At 47.2% G+C, this 24,771-nt stretch overlaps 1 protein-coding gene across 1 annotated transcript; it reads right to left on the reverse strand.

The window, feature by feature from the left end:
* Positions 1-10,592: 10,592 nt before the first annotated feature.
* LOC120942931 lies at positions 10,593-18,312 on the reverse strand. Its single transcript, XM_040355895.1, has 4 exons — positions 17,951-18,312; positions 16,026-16,152; positions 12,941-13,014; positions 10,593-10,919 (listed from the first exon to the last, which is right to left on the reverse strand). Exons 1-4 carry the CDS (start codon positions 18,270-18,272, stop codon positions 10,642-10,644), a joined length of 801 nt encoding a protein of 266 aa, XP_040211829.1. The 5' UTR covers positions 18,273-18,312; the 3' UTR covers positions 10,593-10,641.
* Positions 18,313-24,771: the final 6,459 nt, after the last annotated feature.

A 24,771-nucleotide genomic window follows, 5' to 3' on the forward strand; every position in this document is an offset into this window, starting at 1 on the left:
ACACCCCCCTCCTCTGTATTACACCCTCCACACCCGCCCATCAGTCCCGCCTTAACCCCTTCCTGCCTGCCTGCAGCACACAGCTCACTCTACAGTCCTTGTGTGTCCCAGCAATGTCACTGCTATTAGTAGGAAGAAGAATTTTAGTATTTGTAGTAGTTTTCTTGTTGTAGTATCTGTGTCTTGGGTTTGCACTGAACAAGGAGAACTACATCCAGAAACAAAGCAATGTTACAAAAGATACACAGAAGACAGAAGTAGGAATGACATTACATTTACAAAGTAACAGAAATCTCATTTCCAAAAACAATGTATTCATATTGGAAACAATCTCTTGATGCACTGATACTTTGATTCAATTATTATTATTTTTATTCTTATGCTGAATTCGATTTTTGTTTAATATTCATATTATTTGCTCTTTTTAAGTGAAAATCTTCTACAGAAAAATAATTATCCTGCGGAAAAACAAACAAACAAACAAACAATACATACATGGAAAACGACAATTAACAATTACAATTAAATTCCATTTGTTTAACTTTTTTAATTTATGCAATTATTATTATTATTATTTTTTACTGCAGCATTTGATGATGATGAGTGTGTTATCACGCCATGGTCCTCAGGGACTGATTAGAAAAACTGGAGTCTCAGCCCAAGCATGCAATGCGATTCCTTTTAGGAATCTCCTATTTATTTTTTATCTATTTTTTTTGCTCCAGTTTTTGTAAACCAGATAAGTGAGTAGAATAATGCTGCAAAAACTTTACAATTCTGGCAACTAGGCAATACCAACATTTCTAGGGGACTACAAATCCCAGCATACCCTGCTCCAGCACAGCTGCTCTTTGTATGGAGTTGCGGATTGTCCTTCATCCCTTTCACAAGGACTGCCTATTACATCTGTGCTGAACATGCTGATAATCTAGCAAATCGTACAGATATCACATTATTATTTATTATTATTATTATTATTATTACAGGATTTATTCATGAAGCATGGCAATGAGCATGCTATGCTGGGACTTGTAGTTCAACGGCCAGTAAACATAATTCCTGTCCATTCTGTCATTTATTAAAACAGAGTGCTGATGATATGTCAACTGGGGCCAGTAAAAACAACCAAATGGATTCCAGTATTGTGGGGTTCAGGGCCATAGGTGTGGGCAGTGGGTGCGTCGGGTGTGCCTGGGCACACCCTAATCACCCTGTGCAGTGCAGCTTTCCCCTGATATGTCACCAAAGCCCCCCAACAAGCTCCTATTTTTTTTTTTTAATATGAAAAAAAAAAAAATTAAAATATATATATATATTATAAAAAAATAAAAATAAAAGACAAAAAAAAAAAAACTACTGACACTATCTATGGTGCTACTGACACCAACATCTGCTCTCTACTGATACCACCCACTGCCCTACTGACACCGGCCAGGTTTTAATACATTTTAAAATGTTTTTTACATTTATTTATAAGAGTGTGTGTGTGATATATATATATCTCTATCTCTATTAAGGATGAGCTCCGGCGTGTTTGCGCACTCCATGTGCAGAGCCCGCCAGGAAGTCGGCACCGCGCTGCGCTAATCACAGGCAGGGAGACATTATCCTGATACTCTGCCGCAGAGATCGGGAAATGTCTCCCTGCCTGTGATTAGCGCAGCGCGGTGCCGACTTCCTGGCGGGCTCTGCACATGGAGTGCGCAAACACGCCGGAGCTCATCCTTAATCTCTATCTCTATCTCACGCACACACTCTTATAAATAAATGTAAAAAACATTTTAAAATGTATTAAAACCTGGATATATATATATACACACACACACACACACACACACACGGACGTGTGTTTGAGCTTTGGGGTTCACACCCTAATGCAATAGGCTGCGCACACCTGTGGTCAGGGCAATGAAAATGGAAAATTGAATACTTACCTTCCCGTAATTTTCCTTTCCTGGTGCCTTTCCATGGCAGCATACGCATGGCTGGGACAGCGACTTCCATCTCCATGCGTATGCTGCCATGACGGCGCCAGGAAAGTTGGTTGCTGTAAGGCTGCATTCACACCTGAGCGTTTTGTCGCCTGAAGCGCGACGCTCAAAAACGCTAGAGGGGAAAAAATACATTATTCCCTATGGAGATGGTTCACATCTCCACTCCAATTCGCCTGACGCCGAACGCCTGAAGCTCAAACAAGTTCCGGACCCTTTTTTGTCGCGCGTATCGGGCGGTTTGGGCGTTTTTGAGCGTTTCCATTTCCCATAGAAAGTAAAGGAAACGCTCGATCCAAGTGACTAGCGCGACAACAAGCGTTTGCTACGGGCGTTTTGTCGCTTTAATCAATAGAACATTTCACCCAGACAGAAGATTAAAAAAATCTACCAACATAGCAACAAGTGATGAAAAGACGATAATTTTTCCTATTGGCTAAAATAAAAAACGTCGAAAGTACAAAAACGTCGGACGACGCTGTATGCAAACGCGCAAATAAGCATGAATACGCGCGAAAAAACGACCGAACGACCTACGCTCAGGTGTGAATGCAGCCTTAGACCCCATTCACACCTGAGCGACAGCCGCGTTCGGCGGTAGCGGCGTATTTTGCCGCGGGTGTGAAACTTTCAATTTTTTTTTTCAAAAGTCTTCCCATTGCTGTCAATGGGAAAACGCCACTGTCGCCTGAAAAAAAGGGTCCGGGACTTTTTTTCAGGCGACAGGCGTACGGCGTCTATGAGATGTGAACCATCTCCATAGACAGCAATGGGAATTCTCCCCTCTAGCGGCAGAAGCGTCCGGCGTCGGGCGTTTTGTCGCTCAGGTGTGAATGCAGCCTAAATGTTAATCAAGCTTTAGAATTACTACAATATAATATAATACAGTCATAGGACGTTGTTTCTATTTTTTTTAACACATCTGTATCATAACACCAGCATCCTGTTTATAGTGAAATGTTACATTGTTACATCTCTCACTTACATTATTTACAAACAAAGGAAAAATAGTTACAATGTATAAAACAATGACAGAGAAGTTGTGGAATCCTCAGGATGGGTTGTAGAAGTTCTCTGGCTGGAAATAGCAAGCAGCCCCCTCCAACCAGGAACTCGGATGACCTCATGAACCATGTGACTGGGCTGAGCTCTGACATCATCAAGTCATGTGACCTCTGTACCAGAAATAGGAAGAACACACAATATAAGAGAAGAATAGCGCCCAGGGGTTGTGTCCGGAGCTCTTTGTCTGGTCAGACCCCATAGGAAGGCGGAGAATTGTCTCTTCTTTTCCTGCTCAACCGGACAGAACAATGTCATTTCACCGCAGATTCCCCAGATTATTTTTCGTAACTTAACCACTTCCATACCGGGGGCCACTTACGCAGCTTCCTGCCCAGGCCAATTTTCAGCTTTCAGCGCTGTCGCACTTTGAATGACAGCGCGGTCGTGCTACACTGTACCCAAACAAATATTTTTTGCGCAACAACTACAAAAAGACCGAAAATTTGGAAAAAAAATAAAGTTTTTATTTTTTTCTGTTAATTTTTTTGTAAATAAGTACGTTTTCTTTTTTTATTACGGGCACTGATGAGGTGGCACTGATGGGCACCGATGAGGTGGCACTGATGGGCATTGATAGGCGGCACTGATGGACACTGATAGGCGGCGCTGGTATGCGGCACTGATGAGCACTCATAGGCGGCACTGATGGGCACTCATAGGCGGCACTGATGGGCACATATGGGTGGCACTAATGGGTACATATGGGTGGCACAGATGGGTACATATGGGTGGCACAGATGGGTACATATGGGTGGCACTGATGGGTGGCACAGATAGCTGGGCACTGGGCATGGATGGGGACTGAGAAGTAGCACTGATGGAAACTGAGGGGTGGCACTAATAGACACTGAGGGGTGGCACTTGTTTATTTACAATTTTTCCAATCAGTGCCCATGTTGCCAGTCAGTGCCCATTTGTGGTCACTGATTGACATCCCCTGTGCATATTTTTTACATGTGGATGGCCATGGGGGATGTACCTGGCCATCCACATGTTTCCTTCAATCCCTGGTGGTCCTGGCGGCTTCCCTGTGGTCTAGTGTGGGCAACCGAGGGGGGGCTGCGCTGATAAACAATCAGCGTGAACCCCCCCCCTGTCAGGAGAGCCGCCGATCGGCTCTCCTCTACTCGCGTCTATCAGACGCGAGTGAGGAAGAGCCGATCAACAGCTCTTCCTGTTTACATTGTGATCATCCGTGATTGGACACGGCTGATCACGTAGTAAAGAGCCTCCGCCACAGGGTCTTTACCGAGATCAGGGATGCAGGGTGTCAGACTGACACACCGCTCCACCGATCGCCGCGCAGCGCGCCCCCACCAGCGCGCGCCGGCATGAAATCCTGCAGGACGTCAATAGACGTCCAGTCAGGATTTCATAACCACTTCCCGGACGTCAATTGTCCATTGACCGGGTGGGAAATGGTTAAAAAGGAGGTCCAGCAGATATAAATACTGCAGCTGCTGACTTTTAATTCTAGGACACTTATGCCGCATACACACCATCAGAATTTCAGATGGAAAAAGTCTGACGGAATTTTTTCATCGGATATTCCGACCGTGTGTGCCTGATCTGAGTTTTTCCACGGACTTAGAAAAGCAACATGTTCTCCTATTTTCCGATAAAAAATCTTCCTATAGGGAATTCTGTTCGTCTGTATGGAACTCCGATGGAGAAAAAAACCACGCATGCTCAGAATCAAGTCGATGCACGCTTTGAAGCATTGAACTTCGTTTTTCTCGGCTCGTCGTAGTGTTGTAGGTCGCCGCATTTTGGACGGTCGGAATTTGGCGTGACAGTGTGTATGCAAAACAGCTTGAACGGAATTCCGTCAGAAAAACCCGTTGGAGTTTTGTCCCTGACGGAAATTCCGCTCGTGTGTACGGGGCATTACCTGTCCAGGAGTCCCGCGATGTCGGCAACCCAGCTGATTTATCAGTCGGCTCTTGGGTGCTGTCACCGCCTTTCATTGTAAAGGAAACTGGCAGGGAAGCCTTGCGGAGCGCGGGGAAAGGAGGAGGCCAGATTTCCAGGGTACCTCGCTGCAGAAGTGGGGACAGGTACCTATCAAAAACAGATAGTCGCTTCCCCCCCGAAAGGTGCCAATTGTGGCAGTGGAGGGGGGAGAGAGCAAACAAGCAGAGCTTCCCCTTTTGGGTGCTGCACCTTTTAACCACTTAAGCCCCGGACCAAAATGCTGCCCAAGGGGTTTTTACAGTTCGGGACTGCGTCGCTTTAACAGACAATTGCGCGGTCGTGCGACGTGACTCCCAAACAAAATTGGCGTCTTTTTTTCCCCACAAATAGAGCTTTTTTTTGGTGGTATTTGATCACCTCTGCGGTTTTTATTTTTTGCGCTATAAACAAAAATAGAGCGACAATTTTGAAAAAAATGCAATATTTTTTACTTTTTGCTGTAATAAATATCCCCCAAAAACATATATAAACATTTTTTTTTCCTCAGTTTAGGCCGATACGTATTCTTCTACATATTTTTGGTAAAAAAAATCGCAATAATCGTTTATCGGTTGGTTTGCGCAAAATTTATAGCGTTTACAAAATAGGGGATAGTTTTTTTGCATTTTTATTTATTATTTTTTTTTTACTACTAATGGCGGCGATCAGCAATTTTTTTCGTGACTGCGACATTATGGCGGACACTTCGGACAATTTTGACACATTTTTGGGACCATTGTCATTTTCACAGCAAAAAATGCATTTAAATTGCATTGTTTATTGTGAAAATGACAGTTGCAGTTTGGGAGTTAAACACAGGGGGCGCTGTAGGAGTTAGGGTTCACCTAGTGTGTGTTTACTAGTGTAGGGGGGTGTGGCTGTAGGAGTCACGTCATCGATCGTGTCTCCCCTATAAAGGGGATGACGCGATCGATGCGCCGACACAGTGAAGCACGGGGAAGCTGTGTTTACATACGGCTCTCCTCGTTCTTCAGCTCCGGGGAGCGATCGCGACGGAGCGGCTATAAACAAATAGCCGCGCCGTCGTCCCGGATCGCTCCCCGAGCGGACCCGACCTCCGCATGTACCGGGGGGGGGGGGGGGGGTCCCCACCCACGTCTAGCAGAGGACGTACAGGTACGTGATTGTGCCTGTCCGTGCCATTCTGCCGACGTAAATGTACATGAGGAGGTCGGGAACATGCGCGAGTCGCGCTACACCTGCCAATTGGCTCCCGCTATGTTCTGGGAGCCGCGTGTTCCCAGAACACAATGAGGGGGGGGGGGACAGGAGGTGACGTCATGCCCGCAGTTTACCTGAGACTGAGTGGCCGGAAGTGGGTGCAAATACCTGTCTTTAGATCCTATTGAGACACCACAAAGTTGGAGACAGTGAGTGTCCTATAGAGATGCATGCACCATAAAGGGGTTCAATACTGTACGAGTGGAAGGGACTCGGGGAGCAATAAATGTCCGTGGGTTAGGGCTGAAAATTACTTGCCTTGCCCCGGCGGGTGCTGACAGCCCACGATAAGAAAATTATTTTACTGTTAGGGGTCCCCACAACTTAGGACATTTTATCAAGGGGTCACGGCACTAGAAAGGTTGAGAACCACTGATTTAAATGGATCACGCCCACCGTCCACCTACTTTGAATTAGGCGGGCTTACGCCGAATAATTTACATTACGCTGGCGCAACGTTGGGAGCGAGTGCTTTGTGAATACTGTGCTCGCCGATCTGCGCTACGTCGGCGTATCGCATATGAGATGCCCTACGCCGGCAGAAAGATGCGCCGATCTACCTGAATCCGGCCCGATAACTTCTGCGAAAACCAATCAATATACACTTATTGGGATTTTTTTTTTTACTAAAAACGTGTAGCAGAATATATATTGGTCTAAATTGATAAAAAAAAAAATGATTTTTGAAATTTTTTATTTGATATGGTTTATAGCAGAAATAATAATAATAAAAAAAAATACGAAAAATATCACCAAGTGTGGGGAAAAAAAAGACGTAGGGGCAGATCCACAGACATCTGCGCCGGGCGCAGCGTATCTAAGATACGCTACGCCGCCGTAACTTATCTTTTTTAAATGGAATCCACAACAAATCCGCGCCATAAGTTACGGCGGTGTAGTGTATCTATCGCGGCGTAGGGGGAGCGGAATTCAAATGGATGTAATGGGGGCGTGTTTTATGTTAATACGTCGTGACCCGACGTAAACAACGTTTTTTTGGCACTGTGCATGCGCCGTCCCTGGGGGTATCCCAGTGCGCATGCTTGAAATTAAACCGGAACCCGCCAATGCTTACGACGGTGACGTCATTCTACGCAAATTCCTATTCGCAAACGACGTAAAAAATTCAAAATTGTACGCGGGAACGACGGCCATACTTAACATTGAGTATGCCTCATAATAGCAGGGGTAACTATACGCCGGAAAAAGCCGAACGCAAACGACGGAAAAAAATGCGCCGGGCAGACGTACGTTCGTGGATCGCCGTAAATAGCTAATTTGCATACTCAACGCGGATTTCGACGGGAACGCCACCTAGCGGCCGCCGAAAAAATGGCAGCTTAGATCCGACGGCGCACAAAGACGTACGCCTTTCGGATCGATCCCAGATGCAGTCGTATTTTGTTTTGTGGATACAAAACAAAGATACGATGCGAGAACTTTGAAATTACGCCGGCGTATCAATAGTTACGCCGGTGTAATTCGTTTGTGGATCTGGCCCTTATTGGGATTTTTTTTTACCAAAAACGTGTAGCAGAATATATATTGGTCTAAATTGATAAAAAAAAAATAAAAGATTTTTTAAATGTTTTATTTGATATGGTTTATAGCAGAAATAATAATAATAATAAAAAATAAAAAAACGCAGAGGTGATCAAATACCACCAAGTGTGGGGAAAAAAAAGACGTAAATTTTATTCATGACCAGGCCATTTTTTGCGATACGGCACTGCGTCGTACGACGCTGCACCCAAATAAAAGTGATGTTCCTTTTTTTCCCCCACAAATAGAGTTTTATTTAGGTGGTATTTAATCAAATCTACGGTTTTTATTTTTTGCGCTATAAACAAAAGAATAGCCGCGATTTTGAAAAAAAAATAATTTTTTTACTCTGCTCTATAAAACATTCCCTCTAATTTCTTCATCAATCAAAATATCGTGCCTGGGGGGGAGTGTATAGTATGCCTGTAAAGTGGCACGTGTTTCCCATGTTTAGAACAGTCCCTGCACAAAATTACATTTCTAAAGGAAAAAAGTAATTTAAAACTGCTTGCGGCTATAATGAAATGTCAGGTCCCGGCAATGTAGATGAAAATCATTGAGAAAAACTGCATGGGTTCTCCCTCATTTTACTAACTCCTCCCCTTTACAAATGTTTCTATGGCAATGACTCAACCACAGAGATGCTCCCCCACAAAGTCTTCATTAATCTGGGATCCTTACATGATCTCTTAACAATAAACAAAATACAGGAAGAGAAGCAGAGTACTTTATTGGGACCTGGAGGGGGGCCTCTCTCATGGACACAGAGAGGGCTTCTGTTAGAAAGACCCCCAGACATACAACAGACATGATACAGGAGATGGTCAGAGACTGCAGACATGATACAGGAGATGGTCAGAGACTACAGACATGATACAGGAGATGGTCAGAGACTGCATACATGATACAGGAGATGGTCAGAGACTGCAGACATGATACAGGAGACGGCCAGAGACTGCAGACATAGTACAGGAGACAGTCAGAGACTACAGACATGATACAGGAGATGGTCAGAGACTGCATACATGATACAGGAGATGGTCAGAGACTGCAGACATGATACAGGAGACGGCCAGAGACTGCAGACATAGTACAGGAGACAGTCAGAGACTGCAGACATGATACAGGAGATGGTCAGAGACTGCAGACATAACACAGGAAATTGTCAGAGACTACAGACATGATACATGAGACGGCCAGAGACTGCAGACATGATACAGGAGACGACCAGAGACTGCAGACATGATACAGGAGATGGTCAGAGACTACAGACATGATACAGGAGACGGACAGAGACTGCAGACATGATACAGGAGACGGCCAGAGACTGCAGACATGATACAGGAGATGGTCAGAGACTGCAGACATATCACAGGAAATTGTCAGAGACTACAGACATGATACATGAGACGGCCAGAGACTGCAGACATGATACAGGAGACGACCAGAGACTGCAGACATGATACAGGAGATGGTCAGAGACTACAGACATGATACAGGAGACGGACAGAGACTGCAGACATGATACAGGAGACGGCCAGAGACTGCAGACATGATACAGGAGATGGTCAGAGACTGCAGACATATCACAGGAAATTGTCAGAGACTACAGACATGATACATGAGACGGCCAGAGACTGCAGACATGATACAGGAGATGGCCAGAGACTGCAGACACGATACAGGAGATGGCCAGAGACTGCAGACATAGTACAGGAGATGATCAGAGACTGCAGACATGATACAGAAGACGGCCAGAGACTGCAGACATGATACAGAAGACGGCCAGAGACTGCAGACATAGTACAGCCTGTACTATGTCTGCAGTCTCTGGCCGTCTTCTGTATCATGTCTGCAGTCTCTGGCCGTCTTCTGTATCATGTCTGCAGTCTCTGATCATCTCCTGTACTATGTCTGCAGTCTCTGGCCATCTCCTGTATCGTGTCTGCAGTCTCTGGCCATCTCCTGTATCATGTCTGCAGTCTCTGGCCGTCTCCTGTACCATGTCTGCAGTCTCTGACTGTCTCCTGTACTATGTCTGCAGTCTCTGGCCATCTCCTGTATCATGTCTGCAGTCTCTGACTGTCTCCTGTGCTGCACAGGAGACAGTCAGAGACTGCAGACATGATACAGGAGATGGCCAGAGACTGCAGACATAGTACAGGAGACAGTCAGAGACTGCAGACATGGTACAGGAGATGATCAGAGACTGCAGACATGGTGCAGGAGATGATCATAGACTGCTGGAGACATAGTACAGGAGATGGTCAGAGACTGCAGATATGATATAGGAGATGGTCAGAGACTGCAAACAATAGTACAGAAGATGGTCCATTAGTCTCCTTTCACACTGGAGGGTTTTTTCAGGTGCTTTAGCATTAAAAATAGTGCCTGACAAAAGCCTTGTCTGCAATCCCAGTGTGAGAGCCCAAGTGCTTTCACACTGGAGCGGTGCACTGGCAGGGCGTCCAAAAATGTCCTGCAAGTAGCTTCTTTGAGGTACTTTACTTTGTGTATACACATCGGCGCCCCCACCCCTGCAGGCGCCTGGGTCCAAAGCACCCTGCCTAGGATCGGCACTGAGTTAGTCAATCTGCAGAGGTTGCCAAAAAGCATGCAGGCATTAGAAAGCCCAGCCCACATTGTAGAAGCATCTAAGGAGTCACACAAAATAAAAAGTTTACATGAACTTGCAGTAAAACAGATGAAATACCGTTATAGCATATAATAGAAGAATCTTAGTGAAATATGTTGATACTCCATATACTATGCACCATACTCATAGAAGATTCCAGAAGCTTGAAGAACAAAGTGGCGAGTCATTTAATAGAGAAGAATTATCTTGATGCTACTTCCTGGAGTGCAAGAAAGAAAAGAGAAATGTTTTATGTTTGGCTCGTTCTTTTTTCGGGTTGATTGACTTTTGCATTTTGAAGTCGACGTCTTCCAGAACTTTGTGCATGAGGTTCAGGAACTGAAGGTGTCTTCCCCGGGTCTCGGTGTGGTCCTCCGCCGTATAGTTCTCCACGGCAACGATCTCCTCCGCCCCCATCCCTTCAAACAGGTCACGGAACTTGGAGAAGTTGCCGCTTGTCTTGTGGGTGAGGACGATGATCGGGAATATTCCTGAGGGCAGAGAAGACCTTCAGTGTGAGGAACCAGAAGCAGAATGGAAGGGGTTGCCTCAAACATATTAATCTGGGGGGGGAGGGGGGGTTACCATCAACCTTAGTAGTAGGATATTGGAAAGGAATACCTGGGGCTGCCCAAAGCATGCCACCAGTGTATTAGGAGAAACAGGACTATCTCAGTACCCAAGGATTAGGCCAAGTTTATGATTAACCGCTTGCCGACTGCGTCACGCACTTATACGTCGGCAGAATGGCACAGGCAGGCAAAGCAACGTATATATCGTATTTATCCGGGTAAAGCACGCACCCCAAACCTAGAATGGGAATTCTAAGGAAAAAAAAGAAATACTTACAGTTTGAATGCCCCTCGTCGGTGTCTTGCGCGGCGTCCATTGGCGGCCTTGTCCGGTCCAGCGTCCATCTGCGGCCTTGGTGGTATCCTCCCCGCTTCTCCCGCGCTATCTCTGAGCGCCGCCGCCGACATATACCTAGCGCAGTACACTCGACTAGGCTCGGCCACGCTCGGTTCCTCTCGCATAAAGCTAGGAGGCGTGACCGCGAGCGGAGCCTAGCTGAGTGTACCCGAGTGTACTGCGCTCGGTATATGTCGGCGGTGGCGCCCGGGAACAGCAGTATCGGCGTATATCGCGCACCCATGATTTTCCCCTGATTTTAAGGGGAAAAAAGTGCGCATTATACGCCGATAAATACGGTATACGTTGTTCTGAATCTGCCGCCTCCGGCATGCACCCGCCACTGTCTCTGTGACCGTGGGACTCGATGTCTACCGGTGTCCCGGCGATCGGGTCACGGAATGGCAGAACGGGGGGATGTCTTTGTAAACAAGGCATCTCCCTGTTCTGCCTGGTGACAGGACAGTGATCGCCTGTTCCCTCTCATCGGGAGCAGTGATTAGTGTCGTGTGACAGTAAGTCCCGCCCCCTAACAGTTAGAATCACTCCCTGGGACACACTTAACCCCTTCCCCGCCCCCTACTGGTTAACCCCTTCACTGCCAGTGTCATTTGCACAGTAATCAGTGAATTTTTATAGCCACTGATCGCTGTATCAATGACAATGGTCCCAAAATAGCGTCAAAAGTGTCCGATCTGTCCGCCATAATGTCGCAGTCACGATAAAAATCGCTGATCGCCACCATTACTAGTAAAAAAAAAAATATTAATAAAACTGCCATAAAACGATCCCCTATTTTGTAGACGCTATAAATTTTGTGCAAACCAACCGATAAACGCTTATTGTGATTTTTTTTTTTTTACCAAAAATATGTTAAAGAATACGTATCGGCCTAAACTGAGGGAAAATGTTTTTTTTTATATAGATTTTTGGGGGATATTTATCATAGCAAAAAATATAGCTTTTTTTCAAAATTGACGCTCTTTTTTTGTTTATGGCGCAAAAAATAAAAACCGCAGAGGTGATCAAATACCACCAAAAGAAATCTCTATTTGTGGGGGAAAAAAGGACGCCAATTTTGTTTGGGAGCCACGTCGCATAACCGCGCAATTGTCAGTTAAAGCGACGCAGTGCCGAATCGCAAAAAGTGCTCTGGTCTTTGGGCAGCCAAATGGTCCGGGGCTGAAGTGGTTAAATAATGGATAGTACAACTAACTTTTGAATATCAACCTGAGACCATTTTATGACTAATGTATGTCCTTTTTTCTGATGTTGGATTTTGGAGATTTTCTCTGTTCCTATGTTATTTACATGCGCCTTGCTATGAGGACAACCCGAGAAATCTGACTTTGTTCAAATGTGATTTCTGTTGATATCGGATCTTTTCAATAAAATTATTAAACGTTTAAAATGAAATGCACCAAGAAATGTGGATTTCTGTATTTTAGTCCCAGTCTTCCTCTGAAAAGCCAAGACCACTCAAATAATAATGATGGCTTTGGACATGACCAGTTACCACATTACCCCCCGGTAGATGCCATCTGATGAGCTTCAGGGTTGAGTGTCTGAGGACGGAGAATGTTGGATTATAGACCCCCTGTACCTGTTAAATTGCGGCAGTTGGTAAGGAAAGTATTTATCTCTTGGGCTTCTGCAGGGGCGACATCTCTCCTCACACTGTAAAAAACACAGATATGATAAACCCCATGGATAGAACCGATAAAATCAATACGAAGACGTTCAACTACCATATATACCCGAATATAAGCCAAGGTACCTAATTTTACCACAAAAAAACTGGGAAAGCGTATTGGCTTGAGTATAAGCCTAGGGTGCCCATCTGCATGCCTCACTCTGCCCATGCCTCCCTTTGCCTCACTGTGTCCATGCCTCACTGTGTTTGACTGTGTCCATGCCTCACTGTGTCCATGCCTCACTGTGCCCATTTGCATGCCTCACTGTACCCATGCCTCACTGTATTCATGCCTCACTGTGCCCATGCCTTAATGTGCCCATGCCTTACTGTGCCCATGCCTCACTGTGCCCATGCCTCACTGTGCCCATGCCTCACTGTGCCCATGCCTTAATGTGCCCATGCCTCACTGTGTCCATGCCTCACTGTGTCCATGCCTCACTGTGCCCATGCCTCACTGTGCCCATGCCTCACTGTGCCCATGCCTTACTGTGCCCATGCCTCACTGTGTCCATGCCTCACTGTGTCCATGTCTCACTTTGCCTCACTGTGCCCATGCCTCAATGTGCCCATGCCTCACTATGCCCATGTCTCACTGTGTCCATGACTAGGCTGCATTTAACATGGGAGTCTATGGAAGGGGTGCCTGGCTTTGAAAAATCGGTGCTCCCCGGCCGTAGGTCCTCCAGACAACAAACTTTGCACACTTGTAGAGGAGAAATGGGGCTATATTGCCTCGTTTCCACTGAGCGGATCGGTTCGGTACGGTTCGGTTCGGTACGCTATTTTGGGTGTTTCCACTACGAAAGTGTGCCATTAAACCGAACCGTACCGGACCATTCTGGGTCCTGCTTCAGATGTGGGGCCATAGGAAATGGAACGGTTCCATTAGGGGAGGAGATGCAATACATTCCACTGATTGGTGGACGTGCTAGGCATTTTTTCTAAATCCTGAATGGTCCCCGACGGTCCGATTTGCAGTGGAAACGCTCACGAGAATAGACCGGTCCATTCTAAACCGCTCCATTCTTACTGACCCGAACCGTTCCGTGCAGTGGAAACAAGGCATTTGTGTGCCAAGTTCCGGGTCCAGGAGACCTACGACCGGCCAGTACCGGGTCCACAAATTCACCAGAAAAATTACCATTTAACATGGGAGTCTATGGAAGGGGTGCCCGACTTTGAAAAATCTGTGCTCCCTGGCCGTAGGTCCCCCGGACAAAATTTTTTGCACACTTGTAGAGGAAATAAGGCTACATGTGTGCCAAGTTTCGGGTCCAGAGGACATACGATCGGTCAGTACAGGGTCCCCAAAATCACCGGAGAAATGACCGTTTAACATGGGAGTCTATAGAAGGGGTGCCCGGTTTTGAAAAATCGGTGCTCCCCAGCAGTAGATCCCCCAAACAACAAACTTTGCACACTTGTAGAGGAAGAGTGTCGCTACATGTGTGCCAAGTTTGGGGTCCAGGGGCCCTCTGATTGGTCAGTACCAGGTCCCCAAATTCCGGGAGATCAGGCGCAAAAAGGTGACTCGAGTATAAGCCGAGGGGGCATTTTCAGCACAAAAGAATGTGCTGAAAAACTCGGCTTATACTCGAGAATATACGGTATATAGAGAGTGTATAGAGTATATACGGTAATTCATTTTAGGTCCCCAAAGTGGACTTAGCATCAGATATATTTTTCACGTTAATTGCGGCGTGCCAGAAATGTGTTATTTTTCTGTCCCTTCTAAATGATCATATTGACATGTAATGATTTGAGTGTTAATGGTCTAATGTTTGTACCTCATGCATTGATATTGTATTCTGTACTTTAAAAAGTGTTTTTTGTCCCTGATGAAGAATTTACATGCACTTTTTTGAAACGTGTCGGTCTCTTCAACTACCTACTACTGCTATGTTATATTATGGTCTCTCTGTCCAATGTAGTTGCATTTCACCACTTGTTCATGTCTATGTATATCCATGCATCAAACATTACATTGCCTTCGGTTACATCCATAGGACTACTGGGCCAGAGACGCCGTCGTATCTCTGTGATCCGCCCGTCCTAACTATGCGGCTGATTCATAGAATCAGTTACGCATAGATAGCCCTAAGATCCGACAGGTGTAATTGACTTACACTGTCGGATCTTAAGGTTGCAATTCTAGGCCGGCCGCTAGGTGGCGAGGCCATTGCGGTTGTCGTAGAATATGCAAATGAATAGTTACGGCGATTCCCGAACGTCCGCGCTGCCCGTCGATCTAACTTTACGTCGTTTCCGTCGAGTTACGCCACGTAAAATTAGGGCTGAGCCCTAGTTGTCCTAAGCCATGTTACGTATGGCCAACGTTCCCGCATCGAAATTGAAAAAATCACGTCGTTTGCGTAAGTCGTCCGTTAATGGCGCTGGACACCATTTACGTTAACGTCAAAACAAATGATGTCCGTGCGATGTCATTTAGCGCAATGCACGTCGGGTAATTTACCCGACGGACCATGCACAGTACGTTCGGCACGGGAACGCGCCTAATTTAAATGGTGCCCGCCCCATTTGAATTGGGCGGGCTTGCGCCGAGCGCATTTACGTTACACCGCCGCAAGTTTACAGGTAAGAGTTCTGAGAATCAGGCACTTACGCTGTAAACCTGCGGCGGTGTAACGTAAATCACATACGTTACGCTGCCCAGGAGCAACGTAATTCTATGTGAATCTTGCCCACTGTTCTTAGGATCTTTTTGTATCAATAAATATATTTTTACTTTTAATGAATTTTTCTTTATTGTCCAAATTGCCTTAAAAATCCCAACATTTTAGGTTATACCTTTTCCATTTAGAAAGGGATGATGGCAATTAACATGCCAATCTACATGAGTCTAACAAAAAAAAATTTCTAGTCTTCTAGCACCACCTCCTGGTAAAAGCGGGTATCACCTCTCCTCTGGCCAATCATAAATGGCAGTACTAATTGCAATAAGAAAATCTCAAATACTTTTTTCTCTGCTTACCTGTAAACGAATATCGGCACAATAATATCCTTGAAATTTGGCTCCACTTCTGAGTCTTCCAACCGGGTCAGCATTTCCTCGAACCCCTGTGTCCACTCAACGTTCATATCAAGAGGGATAAAGTTTCCTGAATAACCCAAAAAAAGAGAGAGAGAGAGAAGATTTAGGTAGCATAATTGTTAAAGTAAATAATTGGTGTTGGCACCAGAAGGTACTTTAACCCCCCCCTTTATGACCAGGCCATTTTTTGGGATACAGCACTGAGTTACTTTAACCACTTCAGGACACCTTCACGCCGATATACGTCGGCAGAAGGGCATGGCCGGGCACTAGCATTTACCTGTATGTCCTCTTTAAAAGCCCAGCCGTGTGTCCCGCGATCGGTCACAGGAGCTGAAGAGGTGAGTGTAAACACACCTTCCCCGTTCTTCATTGTGGCAATGTCAGCGATCGTCTGTTCCCTGATATAGGGAACGACGATCTGTGATGTCACACGTCCAGCCCCGCCCCCCTACAGTTAGAAACACACATGAGGTCACACTTAACCCCTACAGCGCCCCCTAGTGGTTAACTCCCAAACGGCAATTGCCATTTTCAAAAATCCTAACTTGGTTTGCGAGTGTCTCATAAAACGAGCAGGATTCAGGCCAAAGTGGTGTGCAGTACCGCCTTTGCCCTGAGGAGGGGGGCGCCGGAGCCGAACTGAGGTGTTCAGAAAAACTCAGAAATACTACGTTCCCGAGCCTTCCCGAGGTTTGCCTTTCTGGCTGTTTTCAATCCTCTCCGGTGCCCCCCTCCCCTCTGGTCACATGCGGTATTGCATGCCATTGAAGTCAATGCGGAACAAATTATTTTCATTTTCCTTGACTTCAATGGGGAAACTCGCTTTGATATGCGAGTGCTTTGGATTGCGAGCATTCTCCTGGAACGGATTATCCTCGTAATCCGAGGTTCCACTGTAAATACATTCAGAGTCATGGAAACTGAACTACAAAAAAAGTTACATTTAATATAATGTGTCTCATTTCCTGTCCTAATGGCGACCTCACAAGGCTTTAGGTCCATACTCTTTCCTTATCAGTGACCCAGAAGAAAACAATGGGGTAGATTCAGGTAGCTACGCTATAAGTTACGGCGGCGCAGCGTAGTGTATTTAAGCTACGCCTCCGCAACTTACATGAGCAAGTGCAATATTCACAAAGCACTTGCTCCGTAAGTCGCGGCGGCGTAGCGTAAATGGGGCCGGCGTAAGCGCGCGTAATTCAAATGGGGAAGGGGGCGTGTTTTATGGTAATATGTGATGACCTGACGTGATTGACGTGATTTACGAACGGCGCATGCGCCCTCCGTGTACATATCCCAGTGTGCATTGCTTCCAAGTACGGCGTAACGATGTATTGGTTTTGACGTGAATGTAAATTACGTCCAGCCCTATTCGCGAACGACTTACGCAAACGACATAAATAATTAAAATTTTGAAGCGGGAACGACGTCCATACTTAACATTGGCTGCGCCTCCTAATAGCAGGAGCAACGTTACGCCGAAAAAGCCTTAACGCAAACGACATAAAAAACGGGCGCACGTACGTTTGTGAATCGGCGTATCTAGGAAATTAGCATATTCTACGCCGACAACAACGGAAGCGCCCCCTAGCGGCCAAAGTTATATTGCACACAATTCTACGCCGCCGCAATCAAGTTACGTCGGTGGAGGAAGCCTATTTTTTCAGCGTAACTGCCTTTGTGAATCGGCGTAACGCTACGCGGGCGCGGAATTCAAATTACGGCGGCGTATCTGGAGATACGACGCCGCAAAAGGTATGTGAAACTACCCCATTGAAGCCAAGATGGCAGCAAGGCACCCAGGAAACGCGCATTTTCAGACGGAGAGACCACCCTATGGTTGAATTGTGTCGGTAACTCACCGAGTTGGGCGTAGATCTCTCCGGTCTCAAACCCGTTGAGTGTGGAGCATCCTCTGTTGTCCACCATGGTGATGGTGGGGGTTAGTGGGTAGGATTTCCTCTCCATGGTGAGCCCACCTTGTTCTGCCCCGGACACGGCAAACTCGGTGAAGGGCCGCTCCCTGTCCTGAAGAACATGCTTACAGGAGTTTATAAGGGAAGATTTGCCGTGCCCCAGGTAGCCGAAGAGCTGGAGAAGGACCCGGTTGAAGCCTTGGTTGCCCAGGGGGCAGTTACTGAGGTTGTAGGAGAGGACGTGTTCTCGGAGCTTGTCAACATTCATCTTTCTTCTCGTTTTCAGGAGGAAGATCTAAAATCCCCACAAAGATGGAGAATTCTATTGTTACGAAGATGAAACTGAAAGAAACTTCTACGAAACTCCGCCCAGGTTATGGTGGGGAGATGTGGAGGCGACTAAGTGCCGTATACCCTCGGGGACGGAAATCCCTGAATACGAATGTTCAGCGACTTCATTACATCCTTAAAGTGATACTAATACCGTATTTATCGCGGTATAACGCGCTCTGGCGTATACCGCGCACCCCCAAAGTGGCCCCCAATCCTGTGGGAAAAAAAGATTTTTTGTTGTTTTGTACTTACAGTTTTGATGTCTTGCGCGGCGTCCATCTGCGGCCTCGTCGGGTCCGGCGTCCTTCTGCGGCCTCGTCGGGTGTCCTCTTCGGCGGGTCGGGCGTCCATCTTCGGCGGGTCGGGCGTCCATCTTCGGCGGGTCCGGTGTCCATCTTCGGCGGGTCCGGTGTCCATCTTCGGCGGGTCCGGTGTCCATCTTCGGCGGGTCCGGCGTCCTTCGGCGGCGTCCTCCCGCTCGTTTCCCACCACGACTTTGAATACTGCGCCCGCATATAGCGAGCGCAGTACACTCGTGAATCTTCGGGCAGGCTCGGGCGCCTCTCGCACTGACGTCCTGTACGCTCAGGACGTCAGGACGTCAGTACGAGAGGCGCCGAGACTGGCCGAAGATTCACGAGTGTACTGCGCTCGCTATATGCGGGCGCAGTATTCAAACTCATGGCGGGAAATCGGGTATCGGCGTATACTGCGCACCCACGATTTTGCCCTGATTTTCAGGGCAAAATAGTGCGCGGTATACGCCGATAAATACGGTAGCTGGATTCAGAGACAATTACGCCGGCGTATCAGTAGATACGCCGTCGTAACTCGAAATCTACGCCGTCGTAAATTTAAGCGTATTCTGGAAACCAGATACGCTTAAATTAGGCTGAGATACGAGCGGCGTAAGTCTCCTACGCCGTCGTATCTTAGGGTGCATATTTCGGCTTGCCGCTAGGTGGCGCTTCCGTTGAGTTCGGCGTAGAATATGCAAATGACTAGATACGCCGATTCAGAAATGTACGTGCGCCCAGCGCATTTTTTTTTTTTACGTCCTTTACGTAAGGCTTTTTCCGGCGTAAAGTTAGTCGAACAAATAGCTGGCCTAGCCAATGTTAAGTATGGCCGTCGTTCCCGCGTCAAAATTTGAAAATGTTACGTCGTTTGCGTGAATAGGGCTGGACGTAATTTACGTTCACGTCGTAACCAATACGTCCTTGCGGCGTACTTTGGAGCAATGCGCACTGGGATATGTCCACGGGCGGCGCATGCGCCATTCGTAAAAGACGTCAATCACGTCGGGTCACGAATCATTTACATAAAACACGCCCCCCTGTTCCTCATTTGAATTAGGCGCGCTCATTTACGCTACGACGCCGTAACTTAGGAGGCAAGTGCTTTAGGAGTCCCTGCTGCTTGCCGCTGGGTGCCAGAGAAGGAGAAGGTGCCGAGGTGGGTGGGGACAGCAGTGCTGCACTAGGCGCAGGCCTCGCTCCCGGTCTCACTGTCTGAGAGTAAATTGTCACTGGTTGCAAGATGCCAGGCAGCGCCAGCTCTAGCAACCAGTTCTGGAAATGTAGTTACTAGTTAGTAGGGGGGTGACTGTGTCCTCTATTTCATTCCGGGACATTGTATTGTCCCGGAATGAAGGTGCCCGGGACCAGGGACAGACATGTCAATTGCGGGACAGTCCCGGGCAATTCGGGACACGTGGGCACCCTAGACTACATCCCTGGGGGGACACGCTGTGTACATTCACAGGCACGGGAGGAAGGGGAGGCGTGGGGGGGTGACGCTAAGACGCTTTAGCTCCGCCTTCCGTGCCTTATTATTGTATTGAATGTGCGTCTCATCTTAGTTTTTTCGAATTCTATGGGCGTGCTGGGGTGGTGGGAATGGGCGTGTTATCTGGGCGGCGTGTGTTCACCGATGGCAGAACCAGAAATGAGAGCTAGGCTTGTTCTCGTTCTGTCACACGGCGAAAAAAAGCGTCACTGCGCCAATGCGTGATCTCTGAGGAACGTTCCCAACACCTTGTTTTATCTATGCCACCGAAAATGAAGGCCAAAGGGGGGTCCAACCCGCTACCAGCAAGGGGGTAGATTCACGTACGGGCGCGCAATGTTACGGCGGCGCAGCGTATCGTATTTACGCTACGCCGCCAGAACTTACAGGAGCAAGTGCTGTATTTTGTTTTATTTAAATTAAGGATGACCTGACGTGATTGACGTTTTGCGCCGTCCGTGTACATATCCCAGTGTGCATTGCTTCCAAGTACGGTGTAACGACGTATTGGTTTCGCCGTGAATGTAAATTACGTCCAGCCGTATTCACGAACGACTTACGCAAACGACGTAAAAAATTCAAATTTCGAAGCGGGAACGACGTCCATACTTAACATTGGCTGCGACACCTAATAGCAGGAGCAACCTTACGCCGAACAAGCCTTAACGCAAACGATGTAAAAAATTCAAATTTCGAAGCAGGAACGACGTCCATACTTCCCATTGGCTGCGACACCTAATAGCAGGAGCAGCCTTACGCCGAACAAGCCTTAACGCAAACGATGTAAAAAATTCAAATTTCGAAGCGGGAACGACGTCCATACTTAACATTGGCTGCGACACCTAATAGCAGGAGCAGCCTTACGCCGAACAAGCCTTAACGCAAACGACGTAAAAAACGAACGCCAGGCGCACGTACGTTTGTGAATCGGCGTAAGTAGGTAATTTGCACACTCTACGCTGACAACTACGGAAGCGCCACCTAGCGGCCAGCGTGAGAATGCACCCTAAGATACGACGGCGTAAGAGACTTACGCCAGTCGTATCTTAGGCTAATGTCGGCGTATCTTGCTTTCTGAATACAGAAAGTAGATACGCCGGCGTAGCTTTGAATTTACGCTGCGTATCTATGGATACTCCGGCGTAAATCGTTTGTAAATCTACCAGCAAGGTGTTCCTAATAAAGTGGCCGGTGATGTATACTGAGCCTGGAATTCTTTACACTCAGAAGACTGGGGACACCTTGTGTTGTGAAAAGGGTACTGCAGGGGACAACCCTGGATTGAGGGTGAGTATTGCAGCCAGACCTGTTTTTTTTTTTTTTATGTTTTACACAGCATGAGGGGGGGGGGGGGGTAATGAAAATATAACAGTCGGGAACTGAACGCTGATTTGGGTGTTTTTCATGTTATTGGGAATAAAATGAGAAGATGAAATGACGTGAGAAATGTGTTTGCTGTGTGTAGATTCTGGGCTCTGATTGGTGTTCAGACGCGGCGGGGAAAGTAGAATGGGAGGATCAGGCGGAACGTTCACAAGAATTCTCTCCAGTTCCAGGAAATCAGAAGAGAAAGAAAGCTGCAGAGATCTGGAATGTGGAAGTTCCCTGATGTGGGGGAGGGGTCCTAATCCTTTACTGCAGAGAACATTCTGATCCCTATATATATATATACAGTATATATGTACCGTATTGGCTGTCCCCTGATATCGGGACTGCTGGGACTTGTAGTTCTGTATTGGCTGTCCCCTGATATCTGGACACTGGGACTGCTGGGATTTGTAGTTCTGCATTGGGTCTGTGCTGATATCTGGACACTGGGACTGCTGGGACTTGTAGTTCTGTATTGGCTGTCCCCTGATATCTTGGCACTGGGACTGCTGGGACTTGTAGTTCTGTATTGGCTGTCCCCTGATATCTTGGCACTGGGACTGCTGGGACTTGTAGTTCTGTATTGGCTGTCCCCTGATATCTTGGCACTGGGACTGCTGGGACTTGTAGTTCTGTATTGGCTGTCCCCTGATATCTGAACACTGTGACTGCTGGGACTTGTAGTTCTGTGTTGGCTGTCCCCTGATATCTGGGCACTGGGACTGCTGGGACTTGTAGTTCTGTGTTGGCTGTGTCCTGATGTCTGAACACCGGGACTGCTGGGACTTGTAGTTCTGTATTGGCTGTGTCCTGATATCTGGACACAGGGACTGCTGGGACTTGTAGTTCTGTATTGGCTGTGTGCTGATATCTGGACACTGGGACTGCTGGGACTTGTAGTTCTGTATTGGCTTTGTCCTGATATCTGGACACAGGGACTGCTGGGACTTGTAGTTCTGTATTGGCTGTGTGCTGATATCGGGACTGCTGGGACTTGTAGTTCTGTATTGGCTGTCCCCTGATATCTGGGCACTGGGACTGCTGGGACTTGTAGTTCTGTATTGGGTGTGTGCTGATATCTGGGACTGCTGGGACTTGTAGTTCTGTATTGGCTGTGTCCTGATATCTGGGCACTGGGACTGCTGGGACTTGTAGTTCTGTATTGGGTGTGTCCTGATACACTGGGACTGCAGGGACTTGTAGTTCTGTATTGGCTGTCCCCTGATATCTGGACACTGGGACTGCTGGGACTTGTAGTTCTGTATTGGCTGTCCCCTGATATCTGGAGACTGGGACTGCTGGGACTTGTAGTTCTGTATTGGCTCGGTGCTGATATCTGGGCACTGGGACTGCTGGGACTTGTAGTTCTGTATTGGCTCGGTGCTGATATCTGGACACTGGGACTGCTGGGACTTGTAGTTCTGTATTGGCTCGGTGCTGATATCTGGACACTGGGACTGCTGGGACTTGTAGTTCTGTGTTGGCTGTGTCCTGATATCTGGGCAGTGGGACTGCTGGGACTTGTAGTTCTGTATTGGGTCTGTGCTGATATCTGGAGACTGGGACTGCTGGGACTTGTAGTTCTGTATTGGCTGTCCCCTGATATCTGGAGACTGGGACTGCTGGGACTTGTAGTTCTGTATTGGCTGTCCCCTGATATCTGGAGACTGGGACTGCTGGGACTTGTAGTTCTGTATTGGCTCGGTGCTGATATCTGGGCACTGGGACTGCTGGGACTTGTAGTTCTGTATTGGCTCGGTGCTGATATCTGGACACTGGGACTGCTGGGACTTGTAGTTCTGTGTTGGCTGTGTCCTGATATCTGGGCAGTGGGACTGCTGGGACTTGTAGTTCTGTATTGGGTCTGTGCTGATATCTGGAGACTGGGACTGCTGGGACTTGTAGTTCTGTATTGGCTGTCCCCTGATATCTGGAGACTGGGACTGCTGGGATTTGTAGTTCTGTATTGGGTGTGTCCTGATATCTGGACACAGGGACTGCTGGGACTTGTAGTTCTGTATTAGGTGTGTCCTGATATCTGCACTGCTGGGACTGCTGGGACTTGTAGTTCTGTATTGGCTGTCCCCTGATATCTGGACACTGGGACTGCTGGGACTTGTAGTTCTGTATTGGGTGTGTGCTGATATCTGGGCACTGGGACTGCTGGGACTTGTAGTTCTGTGTTGGCTGTTCCCTGATATCTGGACGCTGGGACTGCTGGGACTTGTAGTTCCGTATTGGGTGTGTCCTGATATCTGGACACTGGGACTGCTGGGACTTGTAGTTCTGTATTGGGTCTGTGCTGATATCTTGGCACTGGGACTGCTGGGACTTGTAGTTCTGTATTGGGTCTGTGCTGATATCTTGGCACTGGGACTGCTGGGACTTGTAGTTCTGTATTGGGTCTGTGCTGATATCTGGAGACTGTGACTGCTGGGACTTGTAGTTCTGGACACTAGTAATGAATCTCTATCTAATAAAACGCGGAGATGAGGAAGATTCCCCGCGGAGAGCGGTTGGTGAATGTCACATTCTCCTCGTTATGAATATATTTTGTATCTTTGAATCTCTGGATTGGATACAAAATAAAATCCTTTGTAAGGAGATATTTCCTGTGTGTGTTACTTTGTTATGATGTCATCGATGTATCTGTGACCTCATATCGGGGGGATCTAGGGATTGCTCAGTTAGTATACAGTTAGCGGTGATGAAGGGGTTAATCGGTACAGCGGGGCCCCCTGCTGGTATCGCACTATGACGGTTATTGTGTCACCACCAGCCGCCCGCCCTCTGAACTCCCCGCCATAGAGACCGGAGACAACAAACCGGAGGGAGGATAGAAGAGGTGGATGCGGAGAGGAGGCGCGGGGGGGACGGAGGAGAGGAGACCGTCGGGATGGGTGGGGTACGTATCACTCAGGTCCCCAATCACACCTCGCTGGAAGCTCCAAAACGCTGGAGGAGAAAAAATCTATTATTCTCTATGGAGACGGATCAAATCTCCGTGCCGAGGAACCTGAAAACGCCTGGAGATCAGGAAAGTTCTGGAGATTTCTTTGTAGCCAAAATCTGACAGATTCGAGCGCTTTTGGCGTGTTTTTATACCCATAGAAATTAATGGAAACGCACCATTCGTGCGTTTTTGTGCACATTTGCAATTTTTTTTGCGTGATTTTCTGCTCAATTTAATAATAATCAAAAAAAAATTTAATGGTATGTGAATAAATAAATGTAAAATAAATACAAATAACAAAAAATCATCGTAAATAAATAAGAAA

This window comes from Rana temporaria, chromosome 6 (genome assembly GCF_905171775.1).
Source record: "Rana temporaria chromosome 6, aRanTem1.1, whole genome shotgun sequence".
Taxonomy (NCBI): Eukaryota; Metazoa; Chordata; class Amphibia; order Anura; family Ranidae; genus Rana; species Rana temporaria.